The sequence below is a fragment of the Vipera berus genome, assembly GCF_964194415.1.
Source record: "Vipera berus genome assembly, chromosome: 2".
Classification (NCBI taxonomy): Eukaryota; Metazoa; Chordata; class Lepidosauria; order Squamata; family Viperidae; genus Vipera; species Vipera berus.
Genome location: NC_138203.1, coordinates 216,010,832 through 216,025,925, shown reverse-complemented (window position 1 = coordinate 216,025,925; position 15,094 = coordinate 216,010,832). Strand labels below are relative to the sequence as shown.

Below are 15,094 nucleotides of genomic sequence, written 5' to 3'. Positions count from 1 at the left end.
CCTAGCAGTTCGAAAGCACGTAAAAATGCAAGTAGAAAAATAGGGACCACCACGGTGGGAAGGTAACAGCGTTCCGTGCGCCTTTGGCGTCTAGTCATGCCGGCCACATGACCACGGAGATGTCCTCGGACAAGCGCTGGCTCTTCGGCTTTGAAACGGAGATGAGCACCGGCCCCTAGAGTCGGAAACGACTAGCACGCATGTGCGGGGGAACCTTTACCTTTACCTTAGTGGTATAAATGAAATGCACAAAAAAAATTGAAAAGCATGTTCTAAGGAGATGTATCAGACAAGTTGCTCTTGCAGTTCTCTGAGAGAAATGTGGTTCAGATCTAGATGGCTAGAAGGGTATGAGTTCACCAAGTGTTTTTAGATTAGAACTGTAATACTGTGGCCCTCCTCATCTCTCCAGCAGATGCCTGGGCTTTCTTTCTTGGATGAAATGAACCAGTCCTATGGAATTCAGGAAACTGGTTTATCCAGCAGTTCTAAGAGGCAAATACCCTTGTTACTTTTTGTGACGCCTTGACTCTTCCCTGTGGCATCTGAGCAAGCAACTTGGTTTCTGGCTTAGCTGCCAAGTTTTGGTGCCGCCCTCCCTGGGTTGCTTCTCAACTCTCTGCAGTTCTAATTGATGGGTGGAAACCTGCTCTGGGGATTTTGGAGTGAGGCACCAACCAACAGAGTTTTGGACTGGCGTGGGCACAGGGAACCAAACGAGAAATTTCAACAACCAGCTGTCTTGCAAGAAAAACAAGCATTTGTGGTTTTTGGGGACCAGCAAAGAAAAAAACACCCATCTGATATAGTAATTTAATTTAATTTAATAATTTGATTTCTATACCGCCCTTCTCCCGAAGGACTCAGGGCGGTGAACAGGGCAATACACAATAAAAATCAGATACAAAAATTAAAAAACCATTAAAAACCAATTAAACATCATGCCCATAAAATCAATACATATTAAGTTAAAAACTAATTTTAAAAAAACCCAACCCCACCCCGTCAGACCAGGCCAGCTTGTTCGAAAAAAAATGTTTTAAGATCGCGCCGGAAGGAGCGAAGGTCGGGGGCCGTCCGGAGCTCAACCGGTAAGCTGTTCCAAAGGTCTGGCGCGCCCACAGAGAACGCTCTCCCCCTGGGGGTCGCCAATCGGCATTCTTTGATCGGCGGCACCCTGAGGAGGCCCTCTCTGTGGGAGCGCACTGGACGGAGGGACGTTGACGCCGGTCGCAGGTGTTGCCGTAGGTAATCCGGACCCATGCCATGAACGGCTTTGTACGTCATAACTAACACCTTGAACCTCACCCGGAGAGCAACCGGTAGCCAATGCAGCTCGCGGAGCAGAGGTGTAACATGGGAGTATCGGGAAACTCCCAAGACAACTCGCGCGGCTGCATTCTGCACCAGCTGGAGTCTCCGGGTGGACCTCAAGGGCAGCCCCATGTAGAGAGCATAGTAGGAAGTATGTTCCTGGTCCAGCTCACTAGTCTAATTTACAATTTCTTTTTTTTCAGCCCTCTTTTATAATTTGCTAACCCAGGTTGGTATGTTGAAAATTAACCACATCCATATAAGTGGCTCCCTGATAAGGGATTAAGCTTATATAGTAAGAGTGAGACTATAGTAAGAGTATTAAGTGCTTACAGTTTACACAGGTTAATTCAAAGATGGTGGTGCAGCAAAGAACTCTGGCACACAACTGGATTGTTTCATATCTAGTATGAGGACCCAGATTGTTGGGGGCAATAAGCTGACTTTGTAATAATGCCGCTTGGGGGTGTGTGTGAAAGCCCTAACAAGCAAGCATATACATAGAATGAAGGCTACTGCTAAGCTTGTAAGCCGCCCTGAGTCTTCGGAGAAGGGCGGGATATAAATGTAATAAAAATAAAATAAATAAATAGTATGATATATTTTCATCTAGGTCCCATCAAATCACTTAATAACCAGTAGCTTTTCTGCTCTGGAAAATGAAATATGGTGGGCAGTGATGTCTTATAGTTAAAATGAAATATGATAGGCAATGATGTCTCCAGATAGCACACTAATGACAACAAGTTGTGTAGTTCCAGTGAACGTGGATTAAAACAAAAATGCAATCTGAGACATATTAAGATGTCCCCGAGCTAGTCAGCATCAAACATGTTTTAATACAGGATTTCATGTACCATATTGGATAATGGCAGTCCAAAAGTAGTAAGATTTGAGTAAACTGATAAAATGTTTGCATTTGGAACATAGCAAGACAGTATTCTGCATTGATCCATTATATAGTGATATTTCTCTTATAGCATATATAAAGCTTATATTCTTAAGAACACATTTTTTTCTTTAACTTCACATCTGTATATAGTCCATACAGCATATAACCTGATACCATTTGGCTTGGGCAAGCCCAAATCTACATGCAAGGAGGTTTTCCCTCATCACTGCAGGCTTTCCTTACAAGAAGGATATGTAAAGGTCTGTTTTAAAAGAAAGAGAAGCTGCAAAATGGTTGAAAATATTGTTCATCCTCTTTTTTTTTTGCTTGCTTAAAGGATATTCTAGGTATAGGATTATTTTCATTTTATATCCATAGATTCCCCAAAGTATCTTAAGATAATTTATTATTTCCTAGCCCAATCTTCCTCCCCAAAGGAGAAAAAACCCCAAGAGATTAAACATTGTCTCCTAATTAAAAATGCATGTCCTAATTTCTTCTTCTATTAGCTTATCAACATTTAGAGTTTCTAAAACAACATGCGTATTATCTGTTGAAAACATCTATCAGAGTACAAATGGCAAAAATACTAGAAACAGAAAACATTACAGTGAGAAAAGAAAATTGCAGTCAAGGAGCCAGAAAATTTAGGCAAAGATTTATTCAATACATTGCCAGGTTGTACTTCCGTTTCGGAATTCATTATGTTAGCAAGAACCTTCAAACCTAGAACTGACACCAAGCAGCAACAGAACAAATATGTTCAGAGCTTCATTCTCATTATTATGGAGAAACTGACCATAAGCCAGAGAACATTGTCCTATGGTTATTTTGATGGCTGAGCCCAAATGGCTTGGCTTGTGCTTTTGTTTCATAGGCCAATGGAACTGGAGTTGCTGCTTCGTTTTCCAGAGCCAAAGAAGGATCTTTCTTACAATACAAGATCACACAGTAACATTATACCTGGAGCTTTGACCTTAACAGCATGAGGCCTAGCCAGATAGATAGAAAACGAATGCTATATAGTGGGATTCCTGATAAGAGTAGATATTTTATGCCTTCAAGCACAGCAAGCCAAATTTCAAACAATTATTGGGAAGGCTAAACCTCAGTAAGGAATGACCTTTATATTCTCCATTTGTTTTTCCCACTGAGCCATATCAGGAAGGTTGGCCATAGTTCCCAATTACAGCTAATTCACATTTCGTAATTTAAAAAGAAACTTCTGTATTGACAGGCAGTGCCAGCATTGTCCCCATGCAGGATACAAAAGGAAAGCCTTTTGCTCTCCAACATAGAAATGGTACAGAGGCAACAGCCTGCCTGGATTGGCAAAAAAAATCCAAATATATTGCTGTGATTCCATTCTACAAACAGCAATCCGTGAAATCCTGGATGTTACTACAGGAACAAATTTCTGGGCTGGGTTAACAGGCTGTTTAGCTTAGACATTTCTTCTACCAAATCTCATAGTCGCATGTTGCAGTATGGAGCTTCTGCCCATTTGCAGTCCCAGCAGATCTTTCTCAAACATAGCTCAGATTTTAGAAGATTCAGCTCTCTCAATCCAAGGCGATTCTGAATTGCTATTTCTGGATTCATCTGGGAACTGCCGAAATTCACTCAGCTGCCTTTCCAGAGCCTGATTTCGATGGTACATCTCCATGTAGCTGGCCTGAATCTCACGCTGGTAACGCAAGACTTTTTCTTTTTCCTCTCGCCATGTTTTTCGCTCCTGCTCAAAGTTTACAGCTTGCAGTTGGGCCTGACGCCTTTCCTGCAGCAATTCTGCCCACAGCCAGTCAGTTCCTTCTGCACTCTCACCTTGCATTCCCCGGCATTTAGAATCATCTGTTTCACAACCCAAAAAGTCCTGGCATGCTTGCATGGGAGAATCCCTGGAAGAAGGAATAGGGGAACCATGATCTGATAAGGGTTGGAAGGAGTCCCCCAACTGTGCCAGTTGTGAGTCCTTAGCTTGCAACTCTGTTCGAGCCTCCCGCAGCTGTGTTTTCAAGCTGAAGATTTCACCCACTTTCTGGGCCATCTCTTCTTGGGCATCTCGGAGCTGCTGCTTCAGCAATGAAATCTCTGCAGTTTTTTGACACACCTATGAAAAAATATACTAGGATGAAAAAAAGAAATTAACAAAGAAAACCTAGTGAGATATGGGAGTCTATGAGATGGTGGGATATTTCCAGCAAAGGCAACAATGACAAGCCCAGATATTAAAGGAGATGATAGGACAGCTCACACTGAAGATTTTGTTGTGCCATCTAGTTTCATGGTTGGACAAATCTTTAGTATGGCAGTAACCTTGTCAGTTAGACAATCACTTCAATATAAGCCAGCAGTGTGCTGCAGCTGCCAAAAAAGCCAACACATTGCTAGGCTGCATTAACAGAGGGATAGAATCAAGATCACGTGAAGTACTAATACCATTTTACAATGCTTTGGTAAGGCCACACCTGGAATACTGCATCCAGTTTTGGTCACCACGATGTAAAAAAGATGTTGAGACTCTAGAAAGGGTACAGAGAAGAGCAACAAAGATGATTGGGGGACTGGAGGCTAAAACATATAAGGAACGGTTGCTGGAATTGGGTATGTGTAGTTTAACGAAGAGAAGGGTGAGGGGTGACATGATAGCAGTGTTCCAATATCTCGGGCTGCCACAAAGAAGAGGGAGTCAAGCTATTCTCCAAAGCACCTGAAAGCAGGACAAGAAGCAACGGATGGAATCTAGTCAAGGAGAGAAGCAACCTAGAACTAAGGAGAAACTTCCTGACACTTAGAACAATTAACTAGTGGAACAACCTGCCTCCAGAGGTGGTGAATGCTCCAACACTGGAAGTTTTTAAGAAGAGACTGGACAGCCATTTGCCCGAAATGGTATAGGGTTTCCTGCCTGAGCAGGGGGTTGGACTAGATGACCTCCAAGGTCCCTTCCAACTTCTTCTTCTTCTTCTTCTTCTTCTTCTTCTTCTTCTTCTTCTTCTTCTTCTTCTTCTTCTTCTTCTTCTTCTTCTTCTTCTTCTTCTTATTATTATTATTATTATTATTATTAATTATTATTATTATTATTATTATTATTATTATTATTATTATTATTATCTAACAAGAGCCTACCTGCTTCATAAAGAAGTCCAAAAGGTCAGTATAATTGACTGTTTGCACTCAGCGTGGACATTAGACTAAATGAAGATAGTCCTTTGTGCATATTTCTCACCTCCCATTTGGTCTCCTCCAGTTTCGGGCTGAGGCGTTCTGCTTGCTGCTGCTGCAACCTCAGCTCTTCACAGTGGCTCTGTTGAAGGTCCAGTTCTTCTTGCAGCCTCTTCTTTTCCTGCTGTACTTTGTAGAGTTGCAGCTGAAGTGCCCTCTGGCTGCGCTGGGCCTGGTGCATTACCTGTTGCAGCTTGGCCACATACATCTGCTTTAGCTCATCTAGCTCTTCCATCCAAAGACGCTGTTTATCTTCAAACACCTACCAGAGTAAGAGAAGATTATGGTGGGCTCACAAAGATGATTCCTATGGAACACCACACCCATTTCTCTCAAGAGATGGCATAAAAACCACATCTACGCACACACTGCAGTAGCTGAATAAGTCCTCCGCCTAAGATTTTGCTCCCCATTGGAATTAGCCAGTATCTCATAACCAAACTGCAAATGTCTCCTCTTTGGGGGAGCTGCATTAGTTGCCAATTTGCTTCGTGGGTCTAATTCAAGCTGCTGGTTATTACCTGTAAAGAAGCCCTATATGGTTTGGGCCCACCTTATTTGAAGGACCATCTTTTCCCAATTAGATCGACTCAACTCAGCAGAATAGGTTCCTCCTATTAAAGAGGTCCACCTTTTCCATGGTGGTTCCCTCCCTGTGAAACACCATCCCCGCCAAGATAAGGCTGGCTCCCACCTTCATATTCTGCCAAAAGGCCCTGAAGATGTCCTTTTGGCAGTGGGCCCGGAGATCCCAGATTGATATGGAGCCCATCAGATGGCTTGTTTGAATGTTGTTGCTAGGGTGGGGTGTAATGGGTTTTGTATTTAGGGGTTTCATTCCTGGAGTCAGTGTGAGTAAGTTGGGCAGCCATATAAATTCCCTTAATAAATAATACAAGTAAATATTAAGATCATTAATATTAATACGTAAAAACAAAAACAATAAGAATCATTAATCTGAATCTTAAATATTAAGATAGGGTATGCCTAGTTTAATGAAAAGAAGGACTAGGGGTGACTTGATAGTGTTCCAATATCTCAGGGGCTGCCACAAAGAAGAGGGTGTCAACCTATTCTCCAAAGCACCTGAGTACTGGACAAGAAGCAATGGATGGCAACTAATCAAGGTGAGAACCAATCTAGAACTAAGGAGAAATTTCCTGACAGTTGGAACAATTAATCAGTGGAATGACCTGCCTCCAGAAACTGGGTGAACCATCACTGGAGGTTTTTAAGAAGAGACTGGACAACCATTTGTTTCAAATGTGATCGAATTCCCTGCTTGGGCAGGGGGTTGAACTAGATATAAGATCTCCAAGGTCCCTTCCAAGTCTGTTACTCTGAACAGCAGCAAGAAATGAAGCATCAGTTCCCAACTCTCTAGGCCACAGGTCTGCAACCCGCGGCTCCGGCGGCTCCTAGTCCTCTGCCATGTGCAGTCCAAAAAAAAAAAAGTGGGACTAAAAAAGTTCAACCAATCAATTCAAATATGCAGGGTAGGTGCATATCTCGCCTTGGCTCCACTCTTCAGTCAAACCCTGTTCTGCACATGCGTGCATGTACGTGCATGCGCACACATTTTTTGCGGCTCCCAGTTTTTCCTTTTGTGAGGGAACCGGTTCCGAGTGGCTCTTTCACTGTTTCAGGTTGCTGACCCCTGCTCTAGGCTCCTTCGCACAAGAAATTTGTCACCAGGACATCTTTCAAGAGAGTCCGTTTCTTAATTAAAAAAAAACATCACCTCCCACTGACACAATACATACTGCAAACAACTCAGGCGAGTCACACAACTTCTTCCTACATAAACTTTCTTTTCTGACTCTATTATAAATTACAAACATAATGAGATGTATCTGTGAAATTAAAAAAGCAGGTTGAGGAGTAGATCAGCGACAGGATTTGCCACAGCTTGGGTGTGGAAAGCAGACATGAAGAGCTTCAAAATAAGATTCTTGCAAACAAATCGGAATTACTTGTTTACTTGCCCAAATATACCTGTTATCCATTGGTGGCATGCTGAAAGCATGAAGAAGGGAAGCAACCAACTGCTTCTCTATAAAAGCTTCCTAGCTTCATTGCTCTGAGGCAATTTTTATTCATCAGAGGTATCCGTGCAAGTGGCTTTTAGAATGCTTATAGAAAGGTTAAAGAATGGACAACACAATTGTAGAGTCACATGGAGAATTTTACAAACTGGGGATGGAGCCAAGTCCAGCAGGCTAATTGAGTTTGTGATATCCATAGAGCCCAAAAATTCCTACTAAGAAAATGTACCCACCTGTGTGAAGGGGTCATCAGTCTCACTCAGATTTCTCTTAAACTGACGGAGCTCCATGCCTTTCTCACACAGTCGGTCCTCAAGCTGCTTCACTACATCTTCCAAAGAATATGTGGGCTCATATGGAGGGGGTGGCTCCCCTGAGCTCTGTAGTCGGCTCAGGCTCTTGCAAGACAGTGGTGCCTTCTCTACTGCCAAAGGATCTCGTGGTCCCCGGGAAGTCCTATCTAAGGAACCACCGATGTGGTTGATGTGTCCTATGGAAGCACTCAGCTGATTTGGACTAGGCTTGAAGCGGGGATTGTATGTGGGAAAGCTTTGAGTGGAGTTTGTGCCCTCATCAAGACTGATGGTGTGCAACAGATGGCTACGCAGAGGTCCACGTTGTGAGGAGCTGCCAGTACTGCTCTGGGTTAAGAGCGTATGCAGACTCCCATTGCTCTTTGACATCTTCTGTCCTTTGCTGGATGACAATCCCTGCATAGACAATAAGCTTCTCCCGGGCACCACCTTGAAAGCTGAGGGCCTGATCCGACACTGAAAACAACACAATGGCCATTAGCAGTTAAATTGGCTTTTGCACTCTGGGTGAATTTGAATTTGAATTTGAATTTTATTGAATTTATATACCGCCGTTTCCCGTAGGACTCAGGGCGGTTTACAGGGTATATAAAACATCAATACAAAAATTAAGAGCAATTAAAAAAGATTAAACTAAATCCCTGAAAAAAATAAAATAAAACCCCAGTTAAAACCCCAATTAAAACTCAGCCTGGGCCGGAAAGCTCGAAGAGCCAGGTCTTCAGGTCTCGGCGAAATGATCGAAGGTTGGGGGCAGTCCTAAGCTCCACGGGCAGCTGGTTCCAAAGGGCAGGCGCCCCCACAGAGAAGGCCCTCCCCCTGGGTGTTATCCGCCGGCATTCTTTTACCGGCGGCAGCCTGAGAAGGCCCTCCCTGTGGGAGCGCACAGGACGAAGGGAACTTGATGCCGGCAGCAGGTGTTCCCTCAGATATCCTGGATCCAAGCTATTTAGGGCTTTATAGGTCATCACCAGCACCTTGAATCTCACCCGGAGGGCAACCGGAAGCCAATGCAGCTCGCGGAGCAGAGGTGTTACATGGGAGTAATGGGAAACCCCCATCACAACTCGCACGGCTGCATTTTGGGTGAATTAGTTTAGCAAGACAGCTAAGCATAGCAGGAATACAATAAAAGCATACTATTATCATTCTGGTAGAATTAGTCATTTAGAACAACTCACTTTTCTCCTGCCCATGTTCAGCCTTTCAGTTTCTTTCAGCTGCTGAAAGAAATAAGATCTAAAGTGTGGAGTCCTTGGTGGTCTTTGAGCTTGGTAGTTTTTTTGTAGATGTTTCATTACCAAACTAGGTAACATCTTCAGTGCTAATCAGAAGGGAGTGCACCAAAGACCCCACAAGTTCAGTTCTGAGCTACAAATATTCTATCAGTACAGTGGCGTAGCGTGGGGGGTGCAGGGGGGGCCGGCCGCACCGGGCGCAACATCTGGGCGGGCGCGCTCGCACTCGCAGCTCTCTGCCCCTGCCTGGCTCACTCACTCTCTCTCACTGCAGTGCTGGCAGTGCAAATCCGATCCGAGCCGCCGGGTCGCCGCCCACTGTGGAGGGGGGGGTGCAAATTACTTGCCTTGCCCCGGGTGCTGACAACCCATGCTACGCCACTGTATCAGTAAGATCTAAAGTGGTAACCAATAATTTTTTTTCTGGTCAGGATGTGGGGAGGGGGGGAGATATGTCCTTTGTAGCAGCTTTCTAGAGATTAAGCTGTTTTTAACCACAAAACTTGGAAGCAACCCATCTGGCTGACATTAAATGAGGATACCGTTGAGAATTAAGCAGTATTGTGACATTACTTATAGCACTATTAGCACTGTTCCTTAGTGTGTAGATTGGCACTAGCATTTAGGATCCTGTTTCAGAGCTAGATTAATCCTTCAGAGTTGAAGGAAAAGATTCCTCTGCTCCAATTCCAATATGGATAATTGTGATTATCTTATCTCAGAAAGAATAGCTTTCCTTAGCTTGGCTTTTCTGCTGTTTTAGAAATGACAAAAACTAAATTAAGTTCAGCATATCTGATAGTTTGGCACCAGTTCTCAGCAATCACTTTCACACTTTTCAGAGATAAACAGATCACGTTGCAAGGGCCTCTGCACTTAATGACAGGGCCTTTGAGTCATCACTTCTTTAGGTACCATGACACTAAACTGACCTGGAAGGGGAGGAATAAGAGCTGTGTATAGATCCACAGTTATTTTTCAAGCCAACAGAGCAGCATGCTAAATAACATCTCTGAACTAACAAGTCTTGAAATTTGTAAAGAACTGGCTTGGGGTGAATATCCACCACATGGCCATTCCCACTCTAAAGATTCAGTAGATGATTCAGTTGTGTTCGGGGGAGATTACAATTAGCTCAGTTCCTCTGATCCATTAGTTTCTTAGTTTCACACATCATCACACAGACTTTCCAAAGCACCTACAAAGTATGAATCTGTATATTTTAATATTACAAAACTCAGAAATACTCTAGACCAGGGGTAGGCAACCTTGGCTCTTTTATGACTCGTGGACTTCAAATCCCAGAATTCCTGAGCCAGCTCAGGAATTCTGGGATTTGAAGTCCACGAGTCATAAAAGAGCCAAGGTTGCCTACCCCTGCTCAGGAATTCTGGGATTTGAAGTCCACGAGTCATAAAAGAGCCAAGGTTGCCTACCCCTGCTCTAGACTACTGAACAAAGAGCAAGTGTATGCCAGAAAAGTATTTTTTAAAAACAGTTACCACATTCTTGAACTCCATACCTTGTCAAAGCGTCCACGTTCAGGCAAAGAACTCTTGGAAAAATCTGCTCCTCGATTGTCCTGGAAGTACCGCTCAGGGGACTGGTTCTCCCGGTCACTCTCATAATCCCGTTTAAAGCCACCACCAGATGACTGATGCTTCTTCTCAGCCCGAGCATCCCGTTTGCCCCCATATGGGTAGCCAGAGACTTCACGTTGTGGTATTCCTTTCCGGAGCAACCCATCTGGCTGGCGCATCCGTCGCAGACCTCCCGATGCAGAGGGCGAGAACTCTTGTTTCTCTACTAGACTGCCCACGCTGCCCATATCACAGTTGTTGTCAGGCTCAGAATCCAGAGAATGAGGAACAAACAGACAATGGCTGAGGTCACAGGTCACATGAGAGGCCTGTGCTGTTGCCATGGAGATTTAGAGATGATTCCAGCACTGCCAAATGAAATCATATACACAAAAATTTAGTGATAACTTGGATCCCACCAACCCCTGGGCACATCGATCCCAATCTATTCCCGACAGTCAAATTAATCAAATCACAAAGATAAAAAAGTGGTGGTCTTTTAGGCTCAATAACTTCAATGCCAAACAGAATCCCAAGTTTTTCAAACTTAAAAAACTCAATCGTCAAAGACCGCATGAACACAACTATGTGATTTTCTCAACAAAAGTTCCAAAATGATTTCCCATTACCTTCTTCAAACACCACTGCTAACTTTTGACTCCTGGTTTCTGCATCTCTGTTGTGCTTTACTCACCTCCTGTTAATTATGTCGAAATGGTGCCTTACCAGGAAGAAACATTTCTAAAAAAACCCCACTAAGTTCCACCCAGTTCAGGCCTAAGTGTTTGTTGCGCCCTTTCCATGATGCTGTTTCCTAAATCAAGCTCCTCCCCTTACTGTAGGCAATATTGGCATTACTTGTACAGCCACCAACTCTTTATTGATCAGAATGATCAATGTTGGGCTGATCAGCATATAAGGTTTTCCTAAGAACACCAAAAGCAAATGATAATCACTGATCATCTTCCCTGCTTACTTGGCTTCATAGACTGAGCTCTGCCAGCAGCAAAGCAGAGGTAATCCTTGACCAGGAATTTAGTGACCATTTGAAGTTACAATGGCACTGAAAAAAGTGACTTACAACTTGTCCTTGCACTTATGACAGTTGCATCATATATATTATCACATGATCAAAATTTAGGTGCTTGGTACATATTTACAACTGTTGCGGCATCCCAGAATCATGTGATCACCATTACTGACCTTCCCACCAACTTCCAACCAGCAAAGTCAATGGGGGAAATCGGATTCATTTAATGATGGTTTGATTTGATTACTCACCATGTGATTCTCTTAACAACTGTAGCAAAAAAGATTGTAAAATAAGGTAAGACTAACTTAACATTCGCCCTGCTTAGCAACAGAAATCCTGGTTCCAGTAATGGTTATAAGAGAACTACCTCTAAGTAACCTAAGTAACTTAGAGTCAGAACATCAGACAAGCTGCCCCTTACACTGTGCTACACAGAAGTCTGAATTGATTTTATAAGGTCTTGTCAAAGTGGTATCGGTGGTACAACTGGAATCTCCCCCTTCATAAGTGGTTTTAATTCTTTCCACAGTCCAGTTTAACATATTGAGTAGTTTGTAGTAGAAAAAAAGATGAGATATATAAGGTTGTAGTGGTTTCTTCTCCACTGTTCTAACCACTAAACTCCTTGCTGCACCTGGAGTTTCCAGAACTGTCACCAGGGATCCTTTCAAGAACACGTTAGCTTGACTTCAGGGCATGGAGACAGATGTAAGAAAATGGGCATTTTGTATAACAGTGGAACTGCAGTCAACATTATTTATTAATTTTAATATTAAATGGGTATAAATACCCATTGCTATTCACAGATTCTCAGTGTCATGGTTCCGATAGACAGAGAGAAATAAAGCAGAATTCCCGAGGCTAGGAAATTCCTCAAAGAACATGTTTATTAGTTACAATATATCAGCACGTCGAAAGTGAAACCAAGTCTGAAGACACATGTAGCAGTTCCCCAATACAAAGTTGAAAAATCCCAGCCCTAAGGCTATGCAAGCAACTACGTTCCCCAATACATCTTGGCGGGCTTTTCACGAAATGCCAGCCTGCAGTCTTGGGAGCAGCCAATGACCTTGGTTCCCACAGGACAAAAGTTTATTTAGACTAGCGAAGCACCTGGCAACCCCCCCTCCCTCCTTTCAATGTGTCAACCGAAAATGAATAAGGAAGATGGCCACAACCATGCTCATTTTTAAAGTTGACACTCAATAGTTAACAATAGCCACAATAAAATTACAGTACAATAAAAGTAGAAAAAAATATAAAATTGAAAACTATTTTAAAATATAAAACAACCATAACAATAATAAATAATAACCACAATAATAAACCAATGATGTAATTTCATCCTTCACAGGCTCTCCCATTCTATTTTTAACCTTTACAAGAAGCCAATAATGTTGAGTGCCCATTCAATTTCTGCTGAGAAAGCATCCCATGCTACAAGTATTTCCATTCAGAACTGACAATTGAATGATTCAAGTCCCCTTGGCTTGCAAAAGTGGGGAACCACAAATGAATGATCAAATCAAATGAGAAGTACCAACTTATCAAGACACAACACTTGAGCTGTAACTATAACTCCATTTTCTCAGGGTTAAGCTTCACACAGTTTTGTCCTATTTGGACTTTGACAGTTTCCAGATACTAAATCAAGACACAGACATCATCTTGATCATGGCCTGGGGCAATGATGTACAACTGGATATCATCAGTTGATGATGGATTGATACATTGATGGATAAACTGTAGCTGATGGATGGTGTCTACTGTTTCTTTAGCCCAGACAAGTAACTCAGGTAAGAGTCTCATCAGGCAGCGAGGTAGTTGGTATACCAATTTGATCCCCAGCTTTCCCTATAAGTTAATTTAATTTGCTGGCATTGACACTCTGTGATCTCAGCAGCAGACTCCTTAGTCATAGGCAAGATGTCTTCAAAGATCAGTACTATCCCCCTCCCCAGCCTTGACTTCTCAAGGACTCAAAATCCAGGACGGCAAATCTCTGAGATGGTAATATCCCTTCCTTTGCCCAACCAGGCCTCAGCAATACAAACAAACCCATGATTACTACCAGGAGTTTCTGGCCAAGAGCATCAAGGATATAACCACTGGGTACCTATGTAATTAGTTTCCCTTTTCCCTGTAATTTGTGATTGAATACTTTGTCTATCTTTGTTGATACAACAAAATACCAAGGAAATGAATGAAAAAGGAGAATCTTATGACACTGATAGACTGAATATCACTAGATTCCAATGTAGAAGTTCACCAACAATCTTTAGTTCTGGTTAGATACTAAATGCTAAGGCCCATTGCCACTACACTTTTCCATAAGGAACAAAAGTCTTCTGCATTCCTTGCTAAAAGCAGATCATGTCTTTAACTGAAGACATTAAGCTACAGGTAGTTCTTGACTTACAACCATTTATTTAACGACCCTTCGAAATTACAACAGCACTGAAAAAAGTGACTTATGACATTTTTTACCCTTACAATGGTTGAACATCCCAAATGGTCACATGATCAAAATTCAGCTGCTTGGCAACTGGCATATATTTATGATGGTTGCAGTGTCCCAGTGTCATGTGATCATTTTTTGCAACCTTCTGACAAGCAAAGGCAAGGGGGAAGCCAGATTCACTTAACCATGTTACTAACTTAACAACTGCAGGGATTCACTTCACAACTGTGGCAAGAAGGTCGTAAAATGAGTCAAAAGTTGCTTAATAACTGTCTTACGTAGCAAATTTTGAGCTCAAATATGGTCGTAAGTTGAGGACTACTTTGTTGTTGTTAGTTGCGAAGTCGTGTCCGACCCATCGCGACCCCATGGACAACGTTCCTCCAGGCCTTCCTGTCCTCTACCACTTTCTGGAGTCCATTTAAGCTCACGCCTACTGCTTCAGTGACTCCATCCAGCCACCTCATTCTCTGTCATCCCCTTCTTCTCTTGCCCTCAACCTTTCCCAGCATTAGGCTCTTCTCCAGTGAGTCCTTCCTTCTCATTAGGTGGCCAAAGTATTTGAGTTTTAGCTTCAGGATCTGGCCTTCTAAAGAGCAGTCAGGATTGATCTCCTCTAGGACTGACCGGTTTGATTGCCTTGCAGTCCAAGGGACTCGCAGGAGTCTTCTCCAGCACCATAGTTCAAAGGCCTCAATTCTTTGTATGTACTGTAGGTCCTAGTAATCTTTCCCAGCATTAGGCTCTTTTCCAGTGAGTCCTTCCTTCTCATTAGGTGGCCAAAGTATTTGAGTTTCAGCTTCAGGATCTGGCCTTCTAAAGAGCAATCAGGGTTGATTTCCTCTAGGACTGACTGGTTTGATCGCCTTGCAGTCCAAGGGACTCGCAGGAGTCTTCTCCAGCACCATAGTTCAAAGGAGGATTACTTATAGTTCATATTTAGCAACTGCCTCAGACAACAACTGTTCACAGTTACAATGATGGTGAAAAAG

At 42.9% G+C, this 15,094-nt stretch overlaps 1 protein-coding gene across 1 annotated transcript in view; it reads right to left on the bottom strand.

Moving 5' to 3' along the window:
• Nucleotides 1–1,850: 1,850 nt before the first annotated feature.
• Nucleotides 1,851–15,094, bottom strand: part of N4BP3 (NEDD4 binding protein 3) — a 30,091-nt gene continuing 16,847 nt past the window's right edge. Inside the window, exons 2-5 of the mRNA XM_081321172.1 lie at nt 10,551–10,976; nt 7,710–8,246; nt 5,436–5,693; nt 1,851–4,316 (exon numbers count right to left, since the gene is read on the bottom strand). Of these exons, the coding sequence (XP_081177298.1) occupies nt 3,744–4,316; nt 5,436–5,693; nt 7,710–8,246; nt 10,551–10,952 (1,770 nt within the window). The 5' untranslated portion in view covers nt 10,953–10,976 and the 3' untranslated portion in view covers nt 1,851–3,743. The remainder of the gene's footprint in view (nt 4,317–5,435; nt 5,694–7,709; nt 8,247–10,550; nt 10,977–15,094) is intronic.